The sequence below is a fragment of the Maylandia zebra genome, linkage group LG5, assembly GCF_041146795.1.
Source record: "Maylandia zebra isolate NMK-2024a linkage group LG5, Mzebra_GT3a, whole genome shotgun sequence".
NCBI classification, from domain to species: Eukaryota; Metazoa; Chordata; class Actinopteri; order Cichliformes; family Cichlidae; genus Maylandia; species Maylandia zebra.
This window is the reverse complement of record NC_135171.1, coordinates 15,450,281-15,476,029: the sequence shown is the minus strand read 5'-3', so window position 1 is coordinate 15,476,029 and position 25,749 is coordinate 15,450,281. Positions and strand designations below refer to the sequence as shown.

Sequence of the window (25,749 nt, the reverse complement as noted above, 5' to 3'; positions counted from 1 at the left end):
CACTGCCGTTGCCCGTTTGTGTCTTCATAATGACAGATGACAGGTAATTAAAACCATAAGCGCTCCCATTCTGCTTCTTGAGTTGAAGGCACACATTTTTTTTCCTCAAAAACTCTCATTTTATCCTTTCAAGCAAAGGCATAGTCCTCTATCGTGAAATCCAGAGCAGACTGTCTAACTGTACTTATATAAAAGAGCAGCAGTACCCAAGAAAAGGATGAAGTTTATTCTCACCATTTGCTTCTGAGCAAATAAATGTATTTAGATCCAAAGATGTTGTTTTTTTAACTGTTATATTTAATGTAGAACTTTTCCTCGTGACAATGATGATGTTAGTTATCTGTTGCAGCTTTTGATATCAAATGTGCAGCTTTAGGAAAAAAAAATGTTTGTCCCCACCATGTGGCAGCATCTGCTGTTTACAGTTTATTTTTATCATTAGTGTTTCACTTGACTGTTCTATTATTAGCCCAGTATCCCCTTGCATCTTTGTAATGCATGTTTAAAAAAGGGAAAAAACAAAACAATCCATTCAGAAATGATGTAAAGCTGAGTAAGTATCAAAGGTAGGAGAAAACCTTCGTGTTGGTCTAAATTTAATTCAAACTGGAGACAGACCGAAAAAAAAATGACCAAAAAAACCAGCTGCAATGCACAAACCTGCAATACAGCTTATTTACAATCATAAACGCATCATTTGTGCATTTAATCCTAGCATTCAACTGTTGATTTTATTTTCTCTCTGATTTTTTGTGACTTAAGGGAGTCTTTCTCTTACATAAGGTTCTGGAAAGTATTTAAAGAAAGACAAGGCAGGGAAAGTCAGACTCATTCAGTTAAAGGAATTAGGAGCAGTGCTTTCAAAACAGATGCTCTTCCAGAAAATGGTACGATCCCACATACCAGCAGGAAGTTACTTCCCATTTATGATCTTCTCCTCTGTGACACATCATTGTTTGTCCTGACATGCCTCTAGGTGTCTGTGTGCTGCTCTCAGTGTGTCCTGCAGGTCTTTGTACCGGGCCAGAGTGCAGGCTTCCTCTAGCTGGGCCCAGCGGTAATCCTGGTGCTCATCAGACAAAGTCACAGCAGTCCCTGGGTCCTTCAGCTCAGCCAACCAGTACAGCACCTCTTTGGGTTTGCCACGCACCTCATAGTGCAACTCCTGAACAAAGCCTTTTATCACTTTCAGGTGCTCTGCCCCAAGCCCCGCCTCCTCCTTGGTCTCTCTCAGTGCTGTGGTGAGGTCATCCTCACCTGGGTCCACATGACCTTATGGTGAATTTATTAGGGGGGAAAAAAGACTCATTAACGTGTAATTTTCTGTAATGAAGAAAAAATCAATCTAGTGTTTCTTAAACACACCTTTCGGTGGCGTCCAGTGGTGTTCCCCATAAGATGTCTGCAGAAGGAGATACTCGATGTTGCCTGGAGGAGGGATGCGGCCGACTAGACGGCGAAATATGATAAAGCCACAAGCTCGGAGTACCATCTTCCTGTTAAAGCAACTTATACACAAACACAATTCCTCTGTTATTGTGTGTTTGCTTTCCAGAAAACTAAGGACTTTATTGGATGATGACAACATTTTATAACCGCAGATATAGAACAAATTTAAAGTGTCAAACCACAAACTCATGCATCCTGCACTCAACTAAAATATAACATTTCTTTCAACAGTGCCTTAATAAAAGTCCAGTGCTAGTCATTTTTTGTTGTTTATGCATCATGTTTTGCATTTGTTACATAAATGTGTATTTTACAGATAAGGTGCACATGCCCACAAATATTAACATAGACAAATGTACATATACTCACAGGCCACTTTGTTAAGTACACTTGCTCAACTGTATTAATCCAAATATTTAATCAGCCAATCACGTGGCCACAACTTTAAGGTCAAGACGACTTAGTGAAGTTCAAAGTACGTGTCAGAATAGGTGATTTAAGTGGCTTTTCATGGCTGTTGGTTCCAGTTGGGATGGTTTAAGTATTTCAGAAACTGCTGATCTACTGAGATTTTGCCACAAGGCCATCTCTACGGTTCACAGAGAATGGCCTGAAACACAGAAAATACGCTGTGAGTGGCAGTTCACTGCTTGACTATACTATGCTGATGCCAGAGTTCAGAGGAATGGCCAGACTGCTTTGAGCTGACAGGAGGGACTCAAATAACTGTTCATTACAACCAATGTATGCAGAGGAGCATTTCTTAATCCACAGCATGTCAAACCTTGAAGCAGGAACAAGAAACTGAAACAACAATTTACACGGTCTCACCAAACTTGAACAATAGAAGATGGTCGTAAAAATGTTGCCAGGTCTGATGAGTGTCGATTTCTACTGCAACATTTGAATGGTAGGGTCAGAATTTTATGTAAATAAGATGAAAGCATGGATCCAACCATACATCAGGCTGGTGGTGATGGTGTAATGGTGTGGGAATTATTATCTTGCCACACTTTGGCCTCTTGGTACCAATTTTAACTTCACAGCCTGCATGTCATTCCTTTTAAGACCACTGTGTACCCATCTCTTGATGGCTGCTTCCAGGAGGATATTGTGCCATATCACAAACTTCAAATGATCTCAAACTGGTTTCTTGAGCACGACAAGTTTTAAGCCAGGCTATTCCCTGTATTTGAATGGCCAAAAAAGCTCCTTTGGGATATGCTGGAACAGGAGATTAACATTATATTGACATGCTGTCATATCAATATGTACCATAACCCATAGAAGAATTAAGGCAGTCCTGAAAACCAAAGGGGGTTCAATCCAGTACTAGCAAATTGTGTATATCGCTTTTTGTTAGTTAGTTACGGCAAAGATTAATGATGGGTACATTTATTATTGTACATGTGGTACTAAGTCCTGTGAAAATAGTTATAAACACTCTAAACCAGCTCAGTGCAGGTTTTGAAATGTAGCTTTGCGGGAAGACTAATTCTTTTATATATTTATTTTAAAATCAAGCGACAGTTAAAGACTAATTCTATACCAGATTCTATGGATTTATTTTGTAAAACACAGTCGCGACGATTAAATATTTACTGACGGAAAGAAATGTGTTAGTATTTACAGCACACGGTTAGCTAGCTTTCAAATCGGATGTGAAGCCTAATATGAGCTTCAACCGCCGCTTTTATGGTGGATGTTTCTACTCCACCGGACGCACTGCTGATCTTCACCTCATGCTCACACACTGCACGAGGCCATTATAAGTCAATTATTTTCAAGAAATCAGCGCAAACTACTTACAGTGAATGATTTGACAAGGAAGAGAGAGCGGAGCGCCGAGAAAATACTCCGGGCACTCTGCAAAGAATGACACAGATAGTTCCGGTTTGTAGAACAAAAATTATCAAATCAAGTCTAAACCAATCAATAAATATAAAAAGTATTCTATTATTGGCTTATATAACGTATGTTAATATAGCATTACATCACTAAATTATTCCTGTTAGCATATATTCTGTTGTCTCTATAATATAATGTCACTATGCAAACCGGTTATTAAGTCTATAATAATGTATTGTGCATAATGCATATATGTAAAATATATCATTATATGTTTCTTTCACATGAAAAAAAAAATCTCTGACCAATAACGTCAGCTGTAGAATCAAAACACTAGTATAAAAGCCAGTTTTGATTAAAAAAAAAAATTTATCTCCTAATTTTATAAAGCTACTTTCCACCACCGGTACAGCTCGTTTTACTTATGATAATTCATCTTGAATTATGTTAATTTTGAGGTGAATCCCAAAGCAGTTAAATGCATTGGACTAAAATAAAAAAAATTAAATGTACTTATATGTGATTTAAATAACTAGTTTTTTTTTTTAAGAAAATGATAGAAATCTCTCCCAGTGAAGGCTTAAACCAACGCATTTCTTTACAATCTTTGTAGCTGATGTGCCTGAGAGAAACTGATAAGTAATGTATCCAGTGTAGGACCAACCAACAGACAGCTTGTGTCTGAAGATAAAAGACACGAGCCCCCACTTTTCCCACACAACCCTGGGCTGTCAGCTGTACACTTGTTCAGCTTGACAGAGGCGATACAGCGGCTGACTTTCAAGGTAAGGCGATGCAAAAGTAAAATGAGTTATTTTTGAAGCAAAACCACCAGAGAGAGGGGCGCAGAGGTACTGAAAGTCCTTAAAGGATCACTTGAAGACTTTTCTTCTTCCTGATATTTCATTATATTTCCTGCTTGCTCATTTCAGCTGGCTGTGCTTTGGCCACAGGCTTCAGGGCATGTGACTTTCGCTGCTACTACTACTGTGCTTACTCATCCTGTGTGTAGGGCTCATTATTCCACTCCACTATACATGAACATGAATCATCCTCACATTCAGATATTTTTGGTATATGCTGCCTACAAGGAGATCAGACGTGGAGATGATGTAGCACTCTGATCTTTGGATAACCCATTCTTGTGTTGAATGATGACAGCTGAATCTCTGTCAGTTTTTTTGTTTTTGTATTTCCCATTCAGTTTGTGCCAATTCATGTAGGTCATTTAGCGAAATCACTGTTCTCTTGTGTTTAGCACAGCAGCTTTATTTTCTATACTACGATGGATACCAAATAATCATGAGACAGATAATAGGGCTTAAAGCTCAGGGCCTTGGTGTGTTTGGAGCAGAGCTGATCAGTGCCAAGAAATGTTCTTACATGAGTGTTCTTGAGTTGTTCTGGACTTAATTTAAGCTGACAACTGTGAGGTGAGGTGCCAACACAATAATCCCAGTGACGAATCCAAAGCCCACACCTTTTTTACGTGTGTGGATTCAGTTAAGTTTTTACCCTAAAATACACCATAGTCACTTTGGGCCACATATGAGAATGATGGAGGGACAAATACACACAACCTTGAGAACTGATGATATGACCTTCTTGACCTCAAAGCAGCATTTGGCAGCCACATGGAGGAGAACGAGCAGTCAGCAAGAGGCCTCCATTTCGTGGGCAAGAAGGATGAACTTATTGAAGCAAAGCGGTCTTTCAGATCAATAGAAGATCGGGATATACTGATTATCTACCACCAGGGAGTCTTCTATGCTATGGATTCTTACTGTTACCGTAAGTGCAATTTTTCTAGTGAAAAACTCATAGTGGTCACTGCAGAGAGAGGAAATACACTGGGACCTTTAACACTGGGCTTCATTATTTAATAAATTATTGAACATTTTAGCACATGTCATCTGGAAAGTGTGTCCTTTTTAGCAAACTGTTAGTATGTTTGTTTATTTTGTGATACACTGATACCCCGTCATTTCGGCAGATGCTGGAGGAATGCTGAACAACGGCGACATTGAGGTGAGTTTCAGGTTTAAATTACGAGGGTTAGATCAAGACAACATTCCAAAATATCAGAGCAAATATCTTCTACAATCACTCAAGCAGTAATTTAACTAAACACATGAATACTTAACACAGTTTTCATATCTGAATTTACTGCCATTCACTACAAAAGCCTTGAACAAATAGTGCCTCATCTCAACCTTCTCAACTGATCTTCTCTAACTTTGGCTGTTTTTAAGAAATGTTATTAATCACTACTGCTTTTAAGTAATCTGGTATCTGTATTATTATAGTTATTATTTCTTTTTTCCCTCCCCCTTTAAACCACCTTGAATGACTATAGCATTTAAGGGTGATATATAAATAAACTTTCTTTGCCTTGTCTTAAGTTATTATCTCATTCCTGATTTAACATATTCTTGTATCTGCACAATAATGACTAAAGGCAAATGCTGGGCTAAGGCTGTGAGGATATTGTATTATTATTTTATAGTGCAAAGAAACCTAAAATGACATACACACAAGGTCATTTATCTGCCTTTTGTCCACAAGCAGGAAATTAACGGCAAGCTGTGCATAATTTGTCCGAAGCATAAGTACAAGCTCACTCTAGCCAAAGGGGAGTGCTTATACAAAGGCAACAACCCCAAGGAAAAGCCACCTGTGCCCAGATGGTACTCCAAGGGTGTGAAGCAGAGAACGCACACAGTCACAGAGAACAATGGGGAGATCTACGTCAAGCTCTCCGATAACCCAAATTGGATCGAATCAGATTACTACCAAGGAGAAAAAGGCAAGATAGAACGAGCCAAAGCTGAGGCGTCTGAGAAGGAAACATCTTGACAGTAATGGATGAAGATTGCACCCACGTGTTTTCTTTTTGTCTGCTTTGATCTCCTCTAAATAATTGCATGATGACTGTATGGCAAGGTTGTTAGTGATGACATGCACTCTGTGGTCAATTTATTAGCACTCAGTTGGATAGATAGCTCTAAAGTGGCTCTTGTTTTTGGTCATTTTTGACTGTATTTACACGTTTGTTTGGGTGATGGTTTATTTCAAACACTGGTAAAGCATTGCCATTTAACACTGATGTCTGTTTGTCAATAGCATCATCTCCATCTCTAAATAAACATTTCTAAGGATGAATTTGGATTTCTGTGTCATCCATCTCATATAGGACAGTGACATCCAATACTCTTTGTGTAGTATGCATACAGGGAAGGAATCAGTAGCACTGATGAGATCCTAGAGTGGAGTGGTTTTGCAGTATCCAAGTCTCTGTATTGCTTCAAATGGCTTTAGAACGCAAGTATATGATCTCAGAGGCTGCATAGATTTACGTATTTGGGATTATTGTCACATATTTTTTCCCCCAGTAACTGCAAAAAACGAAAACCTGTTTGCTGAGAAATTAGATAATCCAAAAAGTCTTGGAGGGTTGCATTTGTCTGGCTCTGCGGCCTCTGAGGGGGCCCTGCATATTTTGTATAAAATGTATGGTTTTTGTTGGGGATACTTTTATTTGTATCCAGTATTGCATAGGTGTCAAACTCTGGCCCGCGGGCCAAATTTGGCCCGCAGCCTAATTACATTTGGCCCGCGAAGCCATACCAAATTACTATTAGAGCTGGCTTACTGGTATTATACAGCTAATATATATATTGTTTAGTATTAAGCTTTGCTTGTTCCATATTCAGTTTTTCAGCAAACCTTGTTTGAGTCCATAAGAAAAGATTCATTCTTATATCTAGAGGAAGATTTTTTTTCAATAAATATTAATGTTAGCCCGCGACTTTGTTCCAGTTTTGAATTTTGGCCCACTGTGTATTTGAGTTTGACACCCCTGCTGTAGCTCAACTGCAGGCATTAGCTGGATAAGCAAAAGAAGATGGATGGACGGATGGATTAACAATTTCACAAAGCAGGGAAAATACATACAGTTAGTGTTATTATTATCTATTTCATCACATGTCAGTAGAATTAATGTGACTTAATGCATGGCTTTCCTATACTTCACATGCAGTGCAAAAGAATGAGGCTGTAGCATTTCTTAACCATTTGATATGACGGGTCAAGGCAGCCTGTCACATTCAGATTATTTCTCTGTTTCTGTACCAGAATTGTACAATAGTGACATTGGTTGAGAGCACAAATGCTGTGGGGTATAGAGCCCCTCTGTGCATGAATGATGCTGTTCTCTAGCTGGCTTATAGCAAACTCAGTACTGTGTGACTCTTCAGATACAGTCAAGAAAGACCCATGGTTTACATGGAATAAGGGGGCAGTTTAATTACATAATCAAGTTGGGAGTCTTGACAGAAGGCAGTGGCCATTGTCTGCAGGTGGTCATTTGCAATAGGTCAAGCGGTGGGCTGTTCGTCAAGATAAAGAGCAGACTGTGGGGAAAGTGCTTAGCAGGGCCAGTGCATCTGCCAGAAGGAGAGCATGTAAGCAACACAGATTTTCAGTGTAGAAGGGCATTCAAACTCAAGCCCTGGTTTTATGTTATGCATTATTCATAATGGCTGCGAATGACCCATGAGGCTCTGATTAAGCCTTTAAGGGTCAGGCTATTCTTCCCCTCAATTCTCAGTGGATGCCCTGGAGCTTTTCCAAGAGGGCCAGCCAGATCTTATTATTACCTTTTACCTACCTCTCCCACAACAACAAAACACCTCCCGAAAAAAAGCTGGTTTAAGCATTTTAAATGTCGTCGCAGTGTCAGCAAATAGCCGGTCGCGTGCTCACTTTGGTGGTCATTATTGTTATCCCTGTCATTAACACTGAGCCCCGTGCTTCCAGCTCGAGGTAATTAACTTTTGTGTGAACGCCTGTGGAGGAGTGCGGTGACAGTGTGGGGCAGCGGAATGGTGACAGGCGCACACACGAGCCGTGCAGAGGGGCAAAGCTGCGGTGAGGCAACAAGGTGTAAGTCCGAGTAAACAAAAACGGGTGAGGGTGTTCGTTTGTGCGCGTGTGTTGGCGCGTGTATGTCCGCGCGTGCGTGCTGCTGAGTCAGACGCGGCCGCTCACGGTTCAGTCAGCCCTCCTCTCTCTCTCTCTCTCTCCCTCTCTCTCTCTTCCTTCCCAGTTGTTATTTTGCTAGCGACACTTTGTTTCATCCACCGACGTCATCTATACAGTCTGGACACCGAGGCGCGAAGCTACCCTCCCTCTCCGTAGTTAATTGTTTCCTACCGACTGACAACTTGTTCGCCTGTTAGCGCACTGGCTGTCTGTCCATGGGCGCTGCTGTTTACACACTCTGCTGCTCCTCCTCCACCGGCTGGGCTGTCCGGTGCGCCTCTGCGGTCGGTTCGGGACGGTGTCGAACTCCGCTTTTATGAATGAATAACGAGACGGGGAAATGCCCGTGACTGCGAAACTCCCCCTACAGCCGGGCTCCCGGGGGGCCAGCCACCGATGAGAGGGATTACCGACGGAGCCGAGCCGCGGCTCATTGCGGAAAAAGCGAGCCTTGACTGCAGACTGGCGTGGAAAGGCACCGTGAGAGGGAAACGGGCTCCATAGCATAAAGCAGCGGAACGAAACCGCGGTGACCACAATGTAAGTTCCTCTGGAGCTGCAACTCATTAAGGCTTATGAAGAGATGGGGCTCCTGGTTGCATGCCTTATTGATTTTTTTCAGTATATCACTGCTTGGAAAACACACAAAGATAGCGGGAATAATTTGTCCGTCTGAATTATTCTAACATAATACCCACTCAGGTGTGATAATGAAGGCCTGGGCGAGCTTCTCTTCAGTGATTTTCAGTGACATAGCCGTGATGCACTGTCTCCGTGAGAGACATGAATAATAAGGTCCAGTGCAAAGAGAGGAGCCTCCGCTCCCTCGGTGCTCTTTGATCATCACCATCATCTACCTGTGTGGACTGAAGGCACCTGTGTGATGCCTTCAGTCCACTTTCAACCACGAGTTGTCTGGCTTGCAGGTCCATCCACATCGTGGCGCTGGGCAGCGAGTGCCCCGGAGGAGTCGGTCCAGGAGATGAGATGTTGGGGCAGGGGCAGCTGCAGGGGGGGTTGCTGTGGAGCTACTTGGGTCAGGGAGCCATGGTGGGACCGTGCGACCTAGAGAGCAGTATGCACAACCCGGCTTTCATGGAGTACACCTCACGTGTCTTTGGAGATGTCACGGTAGTGGTTCGGGATTGTCCCAGCTGGGTAAGAGACAGGTGGTGTGTTTGAGTGAGCAGACTGAGAGAAGCAGAGACACCTGCATGAGTCAGCTGTTACATTATGACTTTGGCTTGTGCATGTATTTGTGCACTGTAAGTCTGATCTTCAAGTGCTATTATGGCTCTTTTCCTCTACATTTACATCCTCTTGATAGTTTATTTGTTTAAAATAACAATCTGCAAATTTTATGCCAAATCAAAGGCATTTCCAGAGTACTGTGAGAAAATGTGAGTTACTTAATGTATATGCTGTTTACTTTTCAGTCTGCTTCTGTTTCTCAGAAGATACAGCCTTCTACAACATTTCAACTTCCAGCAGCCCTTGCCTTGCAGCGCTGATTGCAGGCTTTATAAAAACGTCTCTATTCTTAGGACGCTATTTTAACATGCATTGCAGAAAAAACCTGATGAAAGAACTTTTGTTCTTAATAGCATATGCACTGTTAGGGTTTTGTATGCATCCTATTATAGGCCTGTCTAACCCCGTCAGGGGTGTTGCTGGTGGAAGTCTGTTTGTCTAATTCTGCGTCTCTGCCTTTTATTTTTAATTCAAAATGCTCAAAGCTTTCTGAAGTGTTTTTCCTTCCTAATGGGTTGAATTAAGTTGGTTTAGAGTAGCTAGCCTCATAAAGATCTCTAGGGGGTAAAGTTAAAAAACCCAGTTACACTGATGAATTTGTACTTACATGAGAGGAAGCGTTAGGTTTATATGAGGTGTGGTGAAGACAGGGGTGTAGATACATCTCTGTGTATGTCTTTGCTTGGGTCTCAGCCCTCCATCTATTTACAAATGTCATCCTTTCCTTGCCTTTCTAGGACTTGCTGGACAGCGACTGGGCCAGTGTTCGGAAAGTTCTTGAGCAGGCGGACATTTTAGTTATTAAATATTCAGTCACTGACAAGCTGGCCTTCCAGCAGGTCAGGAATGGCTATGCTCCGAGACTCCGCCCACTCCTGAGGCACTGGGGCGTGCCCGTCATCCTCGTTGCTGTGGGAGCGCGGCTGAATGGTGAGGATGCCTTTTGTTCTGTGTTTTTGTTGGAGCAGGACCTAGTTTAGTTTAGCCAACATGGCTTGCCAACCCTCCAACTGTTTATCGTTGCTGCATATGAGCTGTCACTGTACTGGATATCCTGGCAATTTCAGGTCAGCTGACTGTTACCTACGCTGTTGGTTTTGGTTTCGGGACAGCATTATGCTCTTCTTGCTGAGATCACTCAGTGAGTCTTGTATCCTCTAGCATGTCCACACAGCAATGAGGAGGATGCTCATGATTAACTCTCCTCTTGGCTGCCTTCAGGCTGTCAGCTCACATGTTTCCCCACAGGAAACACTCCAAAGAAGTACAGTGTACAGTACAACTTTGGGGCTTTTCTGTTCCAAAAAAAAGAAGCCTTGCTTGTAGACAAGAGTTCATTGTCGTGGTGCAAAAAAAAAAAAGTGCACCAGAACAGAAGTATGTGCCTTCAGCAGGATAGAGCACACATTTACAGCCTTACTGGAGGCTGCTTAACAAAATAAGCATTAACATAACACACATGTGTTGGCATCTCAGTGAGTGACCCACACCCTGTTAAAATTAAATCCTGTAAACAAGCCCATCAAATGTACCAGGTTATATTTTTAGCACGTGTGCTCAACATACTTTGAAATCCTGTCAGAGCACTGCAGCAGCGTGATCACAGTGAAAGTCAAGTCTGAAGAGAGAGAAAAACGAGAGGGGAGTGGATCACTGTAGACCAGAGCTTTTGTTTGTGTTTGTGTTTTTTTTCTTTTTCTTTTCTTTTTAGCAGCTGCTGTGAGTAGTTTCATGCAAGCCCCCCCCCCCCCGCCATTGTGACTGCAGAGAATGACGGCTGAGGTCTGAGCGCTTCCTGTCTTTAGACCACCTAAGGCACATCTGTGGCAGGGGGAGCGCTGCCGCACGTGCATTAATGCAGCCATTAAACCAGCGAAGAACGGAGGAGCGCAGACAGATTTATCCAAGGGCACGCACGCACACCATTGCTCGCACAAACATACCACTGATATGCCAAGTCACAGCCGCTCCGATGCTCACGCGCGCACTTACACACACTCCTTTTCCTGCTGTCACCCTTGCACTCACTCACACGCTCTCAGCCTGCCATCGTCTCTGTGTCACGCCTGTGGGTTATTAGCAATATGATTTATCCAGTGCCTCGGGACTTGGCTGTATGTCCTGCAGATTCTGCCTTTCTCTCTCCTCCTTTGTGCAGCCCTTCCTCTAGTCTTTTTTTTTTCTCCTTCAAGATAATCCCTCTAATTTTCTGTCTGATTCTGTTCCTGTGGTCTCCCTGTGCACACATGCCACAGTACAGCCAGTCCTAGTCCACGTGCCACTGCAGATTTTACACATCTATATGATCTTGCTGTACAATTACTGACCCCCCCCCCCCCCCTCATTAGCTTGCTGAAGAAATTGCAGCTTGGGGTGTGCAGCAGAAATATTTTTAAAATCCAAACGTACGCATGCATGCTTTCCCTTTTAAAAACCCTCGCTAGCTCTCTACATAGTCACCCAGAGAAAGAATTGAGGAATCGGGAAAAAGGGCGAGGCCACACCATAAAAGCCACATGTGGTTGTAGCATCTGGTTCATATGTTCTGATTTGTGAAACATGCTTTCCATTCTAGTTTAGTTTGCAAAATGTATTTTTTGCTCCAGCAGCACTGACTAACAACACAACACTTTTGCATTCTGTAAGACGGAAGTAAGGGCATTGTTTTTTGTTTATTATTGTTTATTTTTCTACAACTTTTTATTGTAATTATTGAGGAACATTGCTCATCTGAACAGGCTAAGTGTTTGCCATGGGAATTTCAGTCACCTGAAGGGAGGGTGTGTTTGTGACTATTTTAAATCTAATTATTTCTTAGAATCTGTTCAATTTTGCTGAGTGCCCTTCAGTGCGCTGCTACTCCTTTGTCACAGGCATGTTATTCTTTTCCACTTCCTCTGTGCTTGAGTGGTTCAGTAGAACTCACTGAGTCACACATGGATCTAGTACTGCCTTAGTAGGTTCATGCTTCTCAAAAAGGATAATGTAACATCAATAGCACATGTATTCCTTCAGATATACACACATAAACTAGTTATTAGTAAAGTGTGCATTACCTCATCCTACACTTGAATTCTACTGTTTTCAGATGAAGGCCCCCCCTGTACGTGTCCACTGTGTGCCTCTGACTGGAGCAGCTGCGTACCTCACAGTGAAGGTTTGCAGTTGTCCCGGGACTTGGGGGCCACCTATCTGGAGTTGCCCTCCCTCAACCATGTCTTCGTGGGTCGCTACTTTGGCAGCGTGGTAAGTGATGATGCAACACTGGAGTCAGAGTTGATGCTGTGGTGTGTTTTTGACTCAGCGTCCCCAAAGAAGAGAAAGACAAAAACACATCTCACGATGTTCTTTTCCTTCAAAGTAGAGTAACTCTGCGTTTCCAGATTGTAGATACAGTGTTTAGTAGGGGAGACAGTGACAGGTTGGACGTCCCGGGAAGTTATTTCTAAAGCAACAAGATGATGATGTAACTTCACTATCTTTGTACAGATTTTGAAATAACATGTATGTTGTTTGTGTTGTTTAGCTGGAGTACTTCATGATTCAGTGTCTGAAACACAAAGCCAAAGAGAGGCCAGAGAAGAGGCGAGGAAATAAAGTGAATGAACTTCGCCCCCCTCACTTAGAACAGCCAGGTCAGAGGAATACTATGCCAAGCAATGAGTTATCCTGGCTTTGTTTCAAGTGTCATGCATGCCTGCCATTTTTAATTCATTTAAGCAGATTTGTAGCCTGTGTGTGTTTTTTAAAAATATATTTCTTAATTATATATATTTTTGTCAATTGCCGTGTTTATGGTGTTTAGAAACATTCAGTGAACTGGATGGATTGTTACCTTTTGAGCTTACATAGCCATAAAAAGAGCTGAGCACAAAGGTTTTATCTGGATCAATACGCTCTGTTCCAAACTGGAAAGACAAAGAGCTAGGTAGACTACTTTTATTCACTGACATTTGAATCAATTTTAGCCTGAGCAAACAGAAGCAGTAACAGCTGAGTTCCCTGCGTTTGGTGGAGGCAGCTCAATGATTGTTCTTATGAGACTGTGGGATTACTCCTTAACCTCATCTTTTAGTGAAGCCCTCTCATGTTGTCAGTTCAGCGCTTGGTCCTGTATGTTATGTGTTTTTAATTTTTCATGCCTATTGTTGAAGTTAATTATTCACAATATGTTTCCCCCAACAACAAAAAATTATCTTTATAACCAAATAAATGTGTTGATTATAATGATTTTTGTCAAGGCAATGGTGATGAGCTTCTAAAATCTAGAGCAGCGGTCCTCAACCTTTTTTGCGCCACGGACCGGTTTATGCCTGACATTATTTTCACAGACTGGCCTTTAAGGTGTCGCGGATAAATACAACAAAATAAAACTAGTACCGGTACCGAAAAAAAGAAGATTTATTCATAACACACGTGAAAAGACCCAGGAAAACCGAGTTAACGATAAAAACGATAACAAAATAACGCTGAAAACCGATAAACCCCCTGAAAACCATACATTTCACACCTGAGCCTCAACTCTCGCGGCCCGGAACCAAACAACTCCGAGGCCCGGGGGTTGGGGACCGCTGATCTAGAGAAGAGCGATCATGGATGTTTAAAAAAACAAAGAAAGACCAGACAGTTTCTCCCAGTTCTCTCTTTAAGTCGCTCACACTACAAAATGACTCAAATGGTCCATTATAAATCAAAAAGTTGCCAGTTAATTGCTGACTAATTACTTAAGATGTTATTTAGTCTTAGTCTGCTTATCTGAAATTCAGAATTTTAGATGAAATTGCAATTAAGCTGCAAAAAGCCACTCATGTTAAAAGTTCTCTCTCTCTCTCTCTCTCTCTCGCTTTTTTTTTTTTTTGAGGCCCTTGCAGATTTATTGCAGACTTAATCAAACTGCATCTTATCCAGTCACATTCTGCAAAAGACCACAAATTATGAGGAGATAAATGATCAAAAGAGGCTAAACCTCACAGAAAGGCTGACACACAGCAAACAGCTTAGACACAGCGAGTTTGATTACTGTAGAAACGCTGAAAAAGAAACGGGCTGAGCTGGAGTGCTCGGTGGCTGCATGTCTGCTGCTCTCCCTTTCTCTTAATGCTCTGCTTTTTTGGACGCTCTTTGTCCTAATTGGATACAAGAGAGTCTGATTAAAGCTGCAACTGGCTGCTGGATGTTGCCACAAACTGAAAGCTTTCTGTGCGCTGAATTTGAAACCAGGAAATTAAAAGTAACAACTCCAAGACCTCGAGTAGACGAAGTAGTCTGGTGTTGTATTCAGGGAGGGGGTTAGAATACAGAGCTGCACTCCTTGGTTCACTTTTCTTCTCCTCTCTGCTATGGCCATTCCTGCATGCAAAGTCATGCTTTTAAAAAAACCGAAACACCTGAACATATTTAACACAAACTACGCTGTTAAACCTGTGTTAAATATCGATCCGAGCAGATTTCCGCTTTGCCTGTTTAAATCTGACTGACATTTTTAAGTGCTGCCAAAAAAATGGCAGCAAGTGCCTGCAGGATTTATTGGTGTCGTTCGACACTGCTTAGCTCCCTTTACGGTGTAGCTTACATTAACAATGACATACGGGGATTAAGAAGCGGCACAGTTGTCATGGCTAAAACAGAGCACTCATAAAAAAGGAGATGAGCTCCACAGAGGTGCAGTAAGTATTAAGCATCAATAGGAATATAATAGGCCAATGATTAGTGAAGCTGAAGCTTCCTCGCCCTGCCTTCTTTGTTCCCCTGCTCAGTGCTTTTTTACTTTTTACTAATTTGACTTCATGAATGCATGAATCACTGAGCGTGCACAGCTTTGCCTCCCATTTGTTGTGTTTTTCTTCGTTGCAATTTTCTGTGTATTCACGTTTGTCATGCAGTTCACTGCAAATCGTTGTCTTTTTTTGTTGGTTTTTCCTTTTTGTGTCTTCTTCATTTATTAGATTAGTTCCAAATCTTTTTAATCCCAAAGTTTTGGGGTGTGCTGTTCATTTTAGTGTTTTATCACCAAAACAATTTAAAAGTAAAGTTGACAAATAAAGGTCAACTTCAGGTCCTTTTTCAGTCTCTGACCAGACCAGACCAGACTAGACCAGAATTTCACTGCAGCAGCCTTGAGCTACTTTCATCTTTTAAGGACTGTTATTAATGCAAAGACAAACGTACCTGGAAGCCGTTCTTTAAACATGAGCAACGAGAAAGGACAAAAATGACCTGTCTCTTTTTCTTGGCTTTAAAATCTCACTGTGCTGTTGCTGACAAGATCACTCCCTCGACCTGCATTGTACACCCCAATTTTTCTCTGAGTTGTCAAAACTCATTGCCAACAGCCTCCCAAGAAAACACAAGTACAAGTAAACAAGGCAGACTGAAGGAAAATTGAGTACACCAAATATCAATACTAAAACACTCCTGAGAGGCTTTGAACATAACAAGCCCATTCAATATTCTGTGTTATTCTTTGATATGGAGGCAAACTGAATTTCAGCAGTAATTGCTCATCATCTCTGTCCATCCTCACTCGTTTCTTTTGTTGCTCTCTTCTGTTCAGCTCGTCTTCCCCCTATTAGAGTGGAGGAGTCCAGCTTCTCCCAGGACATGCAGTGGTTGTTGGAGCGTGGCGTGCAGTTCGCCGATGTGGCTTTCTATGCCGGGGATTCTGGGAAAGAGCTGGGTTGGGCGCATGCCGCTGTGCTGTGTGCTGTCAGCCCGTACTTCAGACAGCTACTCCTTGGGCCCAAGACCAGGTAGGAGAGATATTAACCTCTTCACAGCATGGGGTTTAATATCCTATTTCACCACCTGAGTCTGTAGCCAGCGAGAGCCCAACTATTTCGGCAAACTTCTCTGTAATTGAAACATTTTCTTCTATCTCTGGTTGGACAGGGAACGTCCACAGTCGCGGTGTGTTTGCAGAGAGCGTGACGGAGGTCCCCACTCGCTGCTTTCCACCTGGGATGGGAGTATTATTGATGACATGCCGAGATCAGATGGACACCTGACGGGACGCCTCACTCGTCTGGTGGTGAAGGACCCCCTGCTGTGCATGTGCTTGTGGGAGACTCTCATGTTCATTTATAGAGGTAAAAACCTCCATCCAAAGAAAGATTTGTTGCTGTTATCCTAAATCTGCTGTTATGTATCTTTATAGAAAATGCCATCATGTCCATTTATCCAATTTAACAGCCACTTGTAAGCTCTCGAGGTACTGAATGTGGAAATCCACCTGATTCCTAGTGTGACTGAATGAAATCGAACAATTTGACAAATTAGCTGATGGATGTTTTCTAAGGTCAAAGAAAATGAAACGCTATATCACAAACCTCTCTTTTTCCAAAAGAAAGAGAAGTGGTGTGATATCCTGTACTGTATGTGTTGTACCAGCTGACAGAAAACTCACAGGCCTCACAGACGTAGCTGCAGACTGAAGATTAAAGGTTCTGTAATCTGAAAAATCCCTTCTTTGCTAGGAAACTGTTCTGGGTACGCTTTGGATACATTGCTCATTGCTCGTATTAGTAATATATAGACAAAAGCAAAATGCATGAAGGTAAATGGTTGACAGGAAGAGGGTTTTGTTTTTTTGTTTTGTTTTGTTTTCCTTACCTTTAATTTATAGTCTGATTATCTTAGAAAGGCTTCATTACCCCGCACAACCCTGAATTAGTGAAGAAGATGGATGGATGTGTGATTGGGCATTAAACTAGTGTTGCTGTAAATGTACAGGCACCTATATTAGTTAGAAAAGCTATTTATAAGCAGTAACACTGATAACAAGTCTAGTAAAGCAATTATTATTAGGACTGACATAGCTATCATGATGTCACTCATTCGTTTCTGGAGTGTGCATTTATGCTGGAGTATTGGCAGCTGCCATGCTGTTTTTTTGGTGCCAGAAATGACCGTATTTGGATGAGAGGTTGGAGAATTAAGTTATAATCTAACACTAGTCAGCTTGGTTGGCAAGCTGCATCCTTAAAGTGTACAGATGCTCAAATACAGACATGTACTATTTAGTGCTAAGCAACAGACTAAGAAAATATTACAGTTTCACACGGCATTATGAACACAGGCCAAAGATGAAAATGTTGTTAGCATTACTAAGGGGGCAAATTTTTCTGGCTGACTGGCCAGGAGCGGGCAGCTGAAGGGAGTTTTGTTCTCGCAGATTTGCTGGATGAGGATTTGTGGCAGATTTGTATAGTTTATGCATCAGAGACTGTTCAATAAACTATGGATATAATTTTGAGAGATGTTTGCAGACAGTAAATTTAAAATAACAAACGTTGGAGCCTGGTTTGATTGCACCATTGCTTGGCAGGATTCTTAGTCTTCATCTCTTGGTTGGCTTTTCCTGTGCTTGTGAAAGATAGAGGCTCACCATAATCTGATGGATTTTAACCATCATGACGTTTTATTGTGGTGTAAAGTAGGTAGCTGGTCTATAGTGTCATTCCTCCAGCCATGCTGCTAGTGTGGCTGAATAAAATGAGAGTCTTTTGGTAATTAAGAACAGTTATACTAGACTGCAATCTAAATACTGTGGTGTAGTTTGTGTTGCTAAATAATTTCTGTGTTAAAAGCTGGACCAGCTTAAATGGAAACAACAGATAAACCACAGACGAGCCTCTCATCTCAGCCGATTAGCGGCCTGTGATTTCGCCAGCATCGAGTTGCCCAAACGGACACCCTGGCAGCAGGATGACATGCACAGAAAGTGCCAAACAGAAATTGGAAATCAGAAAAGACAAAAAAGTGTCTCCAAGCATTGGAGTCCAAACAAAGTACTTTATCCAGATAAAACTCAGTCATTTCACTTCCATGGCGCTACATGATTTCTGGAAAGTGCACATTGAAATGATTATTTTTACTGAATACTACAGGCTTATTAATATTTGATCCATTGTATACATCCATCCATCCATTCGCTTCCGCTTATCCTTTTTCAGGGTCGCGGGGGGCGCTGGAGCCTATCCCAGCTGTCATAGGGCGAGAGGCGGGGTACACCCTGGACAGGTCGCCAGTCTGTCGCAGGGCAAACATACAGGGACAGACAACCATTCACACTCACATTCATTCGCACATTCACACCTAGTGACAATTTGGATTATCCAATTAACCTATCCCCACAAGCTGCATGTCCTTGGACGGTGGGAGGAAGCCGGAGTACCCGGAGGAAACCCACGCAAACACGGGGAGAACATGCAAACTCCACACAGAAAGACCCCGGCCTGATGTTGGAATTGAACTCAGGACCTTCTTGCTGTGCGGCAACAGTGCTAACCACCGTGCCCCATTGTATACATTTATGACATATTTAAACAATGCAGTCCTGTAGTGATATTTTTTTATGTTGCCAAAGCCAGTGCTGCATCCTTGATGTTTCCTGTTTTGCTAATTTAGACACATTAGGTACATTACAACTGGAGCAAAAATAGCTGGACTGACATTCACAGGAAGGGAAATCTATTCCCTAAAAGCAGTTACTCTTTTTCTAATAATTTAGATGTGATGATTAATGGTCCTGTGGCAGCAGAAGGCAGTTTTCCTGCTGCTGGGCCTTGTCCAATGTTCCATTACGCCGAGGAACAGAAGTCAGTCAAGTTGAAAGTACTTAATAGCAAGCAACTGTAGTATTTTAATCTAGGACCAGATCAATCATTTTGTAGTAGTGTGATCTTGAACTCCTTTCTGGAGCTACGCTTGCACTTCCCTTGGCTCCCTCAGGACATGTGTGTGTCTTTTGTCTCTCTTGTAGCGTATTTCTATTAAACATTATGGAATGACAGCAGGAGGGGTTGGCACACTGGTACACCATTGTAATTGTGAATGTGATTAGCTGATAGAGTCAGACTCTGCCACCTGTTCCTGGGGGCTTATATTTACATCAAGAAATGATAAAGTGCATACACTATTATATATTGTACATATATTTATTAGTTTCAGGTTGGCCATTCTTGTATTTTGCTCGTTTGTGTTGTTGTGTTTGCACATCTCTGTTGCTTGTGGGGCTCGCACACAAGAATTTCACTCGCATGTGCTGTGCCAGTGTGCCTGCACATGTGATGTGACAATAAAAAGTGATTTGATTTGATTTGATTTGATTTGTCTTGTATAATTTCCAATGCCATCTATTAGGTTGCTCTCACGGACTAAGCATGCAAGCACAAAACATCCGAGGCACTGTAAACACTGAGGCAGTTGCATCCAGTGTGTTCTCGAGTCGGGTGTGAAGCCAGTAAAACAGGCATGCAATATTTTCTTCAACTTTAGCAATGTAATAAAAAAATCTTCTCGCTCCCACAGCTTAGAGTCTGTGGTGCTGTGCCTGCTGCATGTCAGCTCGCAGTGCCTGCTAGCTGGCACTTCAACACAGGCTGCACGGTGTGCACAAATCCTTATGGCAAAAAAAGCTGTGCAAACATCTGATTCCTGGCTGCCTGTTAACGTGCATGTGAGTCGCGTTGATGCTCTGACACACAAACAAATCAACAGCAGAAGTAGACACACAAACACGTAAGCTGAGAGTGTATGCGGCTGGTGGAGGGTAAGCAGAGGAGGGAAGAAGATTATAGAGTTAGACTGATTCTCTCTGAGTGACTGTCTGAATAAGAATAAGAAAACCAGCAGTTGAAATAAGGGGAGGGCAGTGTGTGTGTGTTCATGTGTACATAGTCCTTGTGTGTTTGTGTGGATATTTTTTGAGTAAGAGAGGAGGAAGATGGGATAGTGTGGAGTGGAAAAACTGGGACCAAGGGGAAAATGAGAGGGGAGAAGAAAGTAAGACCCTGCTCATCTGTAGATAATGTGATGGTAAAAAGCTGAGCACTACCGTTAGTTTGTGTGTGTGTGTGTGTGTGTGTGTGTGTGGGGGTGCTTGGAGAGAATAGCAGGAGGAATGTGTGCGTGTGCTGAGTGGACTAGGAATACCCTGTTTTCATAAAAGACTGCAGGGAGACGGTGTTAAGTCTCGTGTAAAAATTGACTAATGTTAACCTTCAAAATGGTGGGTCTCACTGTATGTTTAAAGCAGCTGACCTCATATACCGAGTGTGTGCTAGTGTATTTTCTTGAATTGGCTAATCAGATGTGAATGAGCGTCTTCTTTGCCCACAGAAACATTCAGAGCTCAGCGAGCCAATATTTGTTCATTTGCAGTAAATCCACAACAAGCTGTACTTTGCCTTTCCAGAGATGGGATAGATATTTTTTTTGACTGTGATTCAACAACTGGCAGTTGTTGCTTATTTTATTTGGCTTTCCAGAGCTAATTTGCATAACAATATATCATGTATCAGTAAACACACACACCCATGGTGTTATTCCAAACTTGGGGTTTTTGTCACATGAGTGTGAATGGACAGTCACAGAGGCCATGACTTTGCTTGTGTGATGTTAACACTGTGAGACTCTGTCTCCTTGTGTATTGTGCTGCTGTACTATTGAATTTGTCACTTGGTTGGTGTGGTGTGTATGTGCATGTTTAACACGTTTAGTACATGTCTGTGACACAGATCTGTGTGTGTGTGTGTGTGTGTGTGTGTGTGTGTGTGTGTGTGTGTGTGTGTGTGTGTGTGTGAGGACATTCAGGACCAGTTGTTTTTTAGGGCATCTTATCTCAAATTATCTTAGAAGTTTGATTTGCTGACCTTGCTGCTGTGTTATTCGAATTTAGTTGAAGTTAAACTTAAGAGCCAGGAATGAAACTTCTTGGAAATGTCTTTGTGATTGTTTTTTTTTAATTGTTTACACATGATTTCTTCTCCAACTTGTTTGCCTGTCCACTTTTTGTCTATTTGAATACATAGTCTTGGTGTCCAGTTGCGTCACGTAAAAGCACGACAGCGCTTGAGCTAATCTCTCGGCCTGCGTTTGAGGTGTCTGCACCACACAGTTTCATTATCCGGCCCCGCTTGTTGAGGTAATCCCTCTATCAGGCCAAATACCATCATTATGAACTAATGATGAGCTAAATCCTGACCAGACCAGCTCCCTTCTTTCCTCGACAGCCTGTTTATGTCCCAGTGAGACAGAGTGTGCCACCCCAATCAAGCTACAGGAATGTTTTGCGTTTATAAAGCATCTACAATTTAAGATTGTAGTACACTGCAATGAAATCCAGCTGTTTTCTCCAGATGTCTCAGCTGAGGAAGCAGCATGAAGAATTTTATTTGTTTTTCTGCAGTTTTGTGCATTTTTATGTTTAGGTTATTATTATTGTATTACACTGTAGTTTTTAATTTTATTGTTATTGTTAAGCACTTTGTGCAGCATCGGCTGTTGGAAATGTGCTATATAAATAAATCTGACCTTGACCTTGACCTAGGTTTATCACGTTCATCAGTGCTGATAATTACTGGGTCGTTATATTTTACATCCTGTTTTATAGAAACCTCTGTGCATTAAACCCTGACAATCTGTTCTCGCCCTTGTTTACTGTTGAGCGATCATTTTCAGCTGCATTAGTGGTGTGGCTATGAATATTTTGGCGCATTTATGTGTTTGTTTGGTTGGTTGGTTGACCTCTTAGGTCCAGGGTGAAATATCTGCAACTGCTGAATGGATTGTCATGATTTCTTTTGCAGACATTCAAATTTTCCACATGGTGACTCAGTGTGACTTTGGCAATCTCTTGTGTTTCTTGTTACTCCCACAACAGATTTTCACAACAGCTACTGAACATTTCTGTCAATGCTTCTTTTCCTTTTAATTGAAAGTTAGGCATCACCCAGTCAAAATGTCCAGTGTGTGTTTATCATAAAAAAAAAATGAGATTCTCATCAGATACAGCTGCACTTTGTGCTTAGTCCTGTTTAGTATGCACACATGGAAACCGAAGATACAGTGGCTTGCAAAAGTATTCGGCCCCCTTGAACTTTCCCACATTTTGTCACATTACAGCCACAAACATGAATCAATTTTATTGGAAGTCCACGTGAAAGACCAACACAAAGTGGTGCACACGTGAGAAGTGGAACGAAAATCATACATGATTCCAAACATTTTTTTACAAATAAATAACTGCAAAGTGGGGTGTGCGTAATTATTCAGCCCCCTTTGGTCTAAGTGCAGTCAGTTGCCCATAGACATTGCCTGATGAGTGCTAATGACTAAACAGAGTGCACCTGTGTGTAATCTAATGTCAGTACAAATACAGCTGCTCTGTGACGGCCTCAGAGGTTGTCTAAGAGAATATTGGGAGCAACGACAGCATGAAGTCCAAAGAACACACCAGACAGGTCAGGGATAAAGTTATTGAGAAATTTAAAGCAGGCTTAGGCTACAAAAAGATTTCCCAAGCCTTGAACATCCCACGGAGCACTGTTCAAGCGATCATTCAGAAATGGAAGGAGTATGGCACAACTGTAAACCTACCAAGAAAAGGCCGCCCACCTAAACTCACAGACCGAACAAGGAGAGCGCTGATCAGAAATGCAGCCAAGAGGCCCATGGTGACTCTGGACGAGCTGCAGAGATCTACAGCTCAGGTGGAGGAATCTGTCCATAGGACAACTATTAGTCGTGCACTGCACAAAGTTGGCCTTTATGGAAGAGTGGCAAGAAGAAAGCCATTGTTAACAGGAAACCATAAGAAGTCCTGTTTGCAGTTTGCCACAAGCCATGTGGGGGACACAGCAAACATGTGGAAGAAGGTGCTCTGGTCAGATGAGACCAAAATGGAACTTTTTGTCCAAAATGCAAAACGCTATGTGTGGCGGAAAACTAACACTGCACATCAGTCTGAACACACCATCCCCACTGTCATATATGGTGGTGGCAGCATCATGCTCTGGGGGTGCTTCTCTTCAGCAGGGACAGGGAAGCTGGTCAGAGTTGATGGGAAGATGGATGGAGCCAAATACAGGGCAGTCTTGGAAGATTGAGACTGGGGCGGAGGTTTACCTTCCAGCAGGACAACGACCCTAAACATAAAGCCAGGGCAACAAGGGAGTAGTTTAAAACAAAACACATCCATGTGTTAGAATGGCCCAGTCAAAGTCCAGATCTAAATCCAATCGAGAATCTGTGGCAAGATCTGAAAACTGCTGTTCACAAACGCTGTCCATCTAATCTGACTGAGCTGGAGCTGTTTTGCACAGAAGAATGGGCAAAGATTTCAGTCTGTAGATGTGCAAAGCTGGTAGAGACAGACCCTAAAAGACTGGCAGCTGTAATTGCAGCAAAAACTGGTTCTACAAAGTATTGACTCAGGGGGCTGAATAATTACGCACACCCCACTTTGCAGTTATTTATTTGTAAAAAATGTTTGGAATCATGTATGATTTTCGTTCCACTTCTCACGTGTTCACCACTTTGTATTGGTCTTTCACTTGAATCAATTTTATTGGAATTCCATGTTTGTGGCTGTAATGTGACAAAATGTGGGGAAGTTCAAGGGGGCCGAATACTTTTGCAAGCCACTGTAGTAAATGATACCTTCTAAACATCAGCATGCAAGACTTTGTAAGCACGTTAGCATGCTCATGTTGGCATTTACCTGAAAGGAACATTGTGCAGTACAGCATGTGAAGAACAGGTTCACAAATTAAACTAGTATCTTATATATCCATCCATTTTTGTATCAAATTATCCAGTTCAGAATCATGGGGGCTTGAGCCTATGCCAAATGACTTTTGGTGAGAGGTAGGGTATAGCCTCGACAGACACGGACAACCACACAGTCTCACAATCATACCTAGAAAGGCCTGAGCTCACCAGCAGGTTTTTATCAGAAAACTTCTTGTGATTAGGCGACAGTTCTACCTACTGCACCGCTGTGCTCCTCTTTTACTTCTGTCACTTGTGATTTAACTGTAATATTAGAATAGAATAAAATAGCCACTTATTGTCATTGTACATGTACAACAGAATTATAAGTGCTCCACACCAAATGTGCAGGAATAAAATATAAATAATGAGACTACAGAAATAAATAACAAATGGGAGAAATGTATAAAATCAAGAAGAATATATACAAAACAATAGAAAGACGCACATTGGAGAGCAAAGTGCTTTAAAGCAGTGCAAAAGGACTTGGTCTGAGTATAGAGTCTGTATATGAGTGGCCAGCGTGATGAGGGTTACACAGACAATGGCTCACACTGGTGAGGTGGGTGGGCAGGGGTGGGGGAATAGTGTTTGTTTACAGCGGAAGGAGCTGTTTGTGAGTCCGGAGGTGTGGGACCCGATTGACCTGAGGCACCGACCAGAGGGCAGCGGGTCAAACAGGTTGTGGGTGCATGGGGTCACCTGTGATGGGCTTGGTTTTCCTGAGACTGGAGGATCTGGCGATGGCCTCTAGAGGTGGTAGAAAGCAGCAGAGGATTTTTGGGGGAGGTGTTAATTACCCTCTGTGCAGCCTTCCTCTTCTCAGTTGTGGCCCCTACGTAACAAACGCCCAAGCAGTAGGAGAGGATGCTCTCCACTGAGGAGCGGGAGAAGGCCAGCAGGAACGTCTGGTCCAGGTTTTTCTTCCTCAGGACACGGAGGAAGTGCAGCCACTGTTGGGTCTTCTTTACTGGGGCGTTTGTGTTTTGGATCCAGGTGAGATCAGCAGACATGTGGGTGCCCAGAAACCTGAAGGCAGAAACAGATTCCACCTCTTCTCCGTTTATAATGACAGGGGAGTGGACCTGTCTGTGCCTCCTGAAGTCCATTATGAGTTCTTTTGTTTTAAGGACATTCAGCTTCAGGTTATTTTCTACCACTGTATGTGTCACCGTGCCATATGCTGTCTCATCTCCATCAGAGATGAGACAGCAGCATACTTGACTACGACGTTTGTCGGGTGGGTTGATGTACAGGGCGTACAGTAGGGAGAGGAGAGGTGGGGATTGGTGAGGCCTGATTGAGGCTGGTTGGTGAGGAAATCTTTGATCCAGGTGGCAGGGGGAATCTGAAGGTCCAGTTTGGGAGTGAGGATGTCTGGGATTATGGTGTCGAATGGTTCACGAAGAGCATCCTCACTTAGCTTTTCCTGTTCTTCAAATGGCTAAACGCTCTGTGGAGTGTGATGGTGATGGCATCCTCTGTGGACCGATTTGCCCTGTAAACAAACTGGTGGAGGTCAAGGGAGGGGGGAGACAGTCTCTGATGTGCTGAGACACTATCCGTTTAAAACACAGATAGTGTCTCAGACGTGAGGGCTATAGGTCT

The 25,749-nt window shown here is 42.4% G+C and overlaps 3 protein-coding genes across 5 annotated transcripts in view; 2 read left to right on the top strand and 1 right to left on the bottom strand.

Annotated features, from left to right (window-relative positions):
• Positions 1-403: 403 nt before the first annotated feature.
• Positions 404-3,337, bottom strand: nudt2 (nudix (nucleoside diphosphate linked moiety X)-type motif 2). The gene is made up of 3 exons (XM_004545232.3): positions 3,259-3,337; positions 1,366-1,508; positions 404-1,272 (listed from the first exon to the last, which is right to left on the bottom strand). Exons 2-3 carry the CDS (start codon positions 1,490-1,492, stop codon positions 950-952), a joined length of 450 nt encoding a protein of 149 aa, XP_004545289.1. The 5' UTR covers positions 1,493-1,508; positions 3,259-3,337; the 3' UTR covers positions 404-949.
• Positions 3,338-3,966: 629 nt separating this feature from the next.
• Positions 3,967-6,459, top strand: rfesd (Rieske (Fe-S) domain containing). Of its 2 annotated transcripts, none has more exons than XM_076883850.1 (4): positions 3,967-4,082; positions 4,918-5,088; positions 5,291-5,325; positions 5,866-6,459. In XM_076883850.1, the coding sequence occupies exons 2-4, from the start codon at positions 4,932-4,934 to the stop codon at positions 6,151-6,153; spliced, it is 480 nt and encodes a 159-aa protein (XP_076739965.1). In that variant the 5' UTR covers positions 3,967-4,082; positions 4,918-4,931; the 3' UTR covers positions 6,154-6,459. The 2 variants fall into 2 exon arrangements, with proteins under 2 accessions (XP_076739965.1, XP_004545294.1); XM_004545237.1 differs by having other exon boundaries at positions 3,990-4,082; positions 4,915-5,088.
• Positions 6,460-7,471: 1,012 nt separating this feature from the next.
• rhobtb3 (Rho related BTB domain containing 3) overlaps positions 7,472-25,749 on the top strand; it is a 32,333-nt gene continuing 14,055 nt past the window's right edge. The window contains exons 1-7 of one of the 2 annotated variants that reach the window (XR_013098606.1): positions 7,472-8,880; positions 9,267-9,498; positions 10,329-10,521; positions 12,680-12,837; positions 13,118-13,226; positions 16,145-16,340; positions 16,480-16,676. Coding sequence is in view for 1 of the 2 variants with exons in the window: in XM_004545235.5 (XP_004545292.1) it covers positions 8,879-8,880; positions 9,267-9,498; positions 10,329-10,521; positions 12,680-12,837; positions 13,118-13,226; positions 16,145-16,340; positions 16,480-16,676 (1,087 nt within the window). In the remaining variant the exon portion in view is untranslated. The remainder of the gene's footprint in view (positions 8,881-9,266; positions 9,499-10,328; positions 10,522-12,679; positions 12,838-13,117; positions 13,227-16,144; positions 16,341-16,479; positions 16,677-25,749) is intronic. The other variant, XM_004545235.5, reaches the window with a different exon arrangement.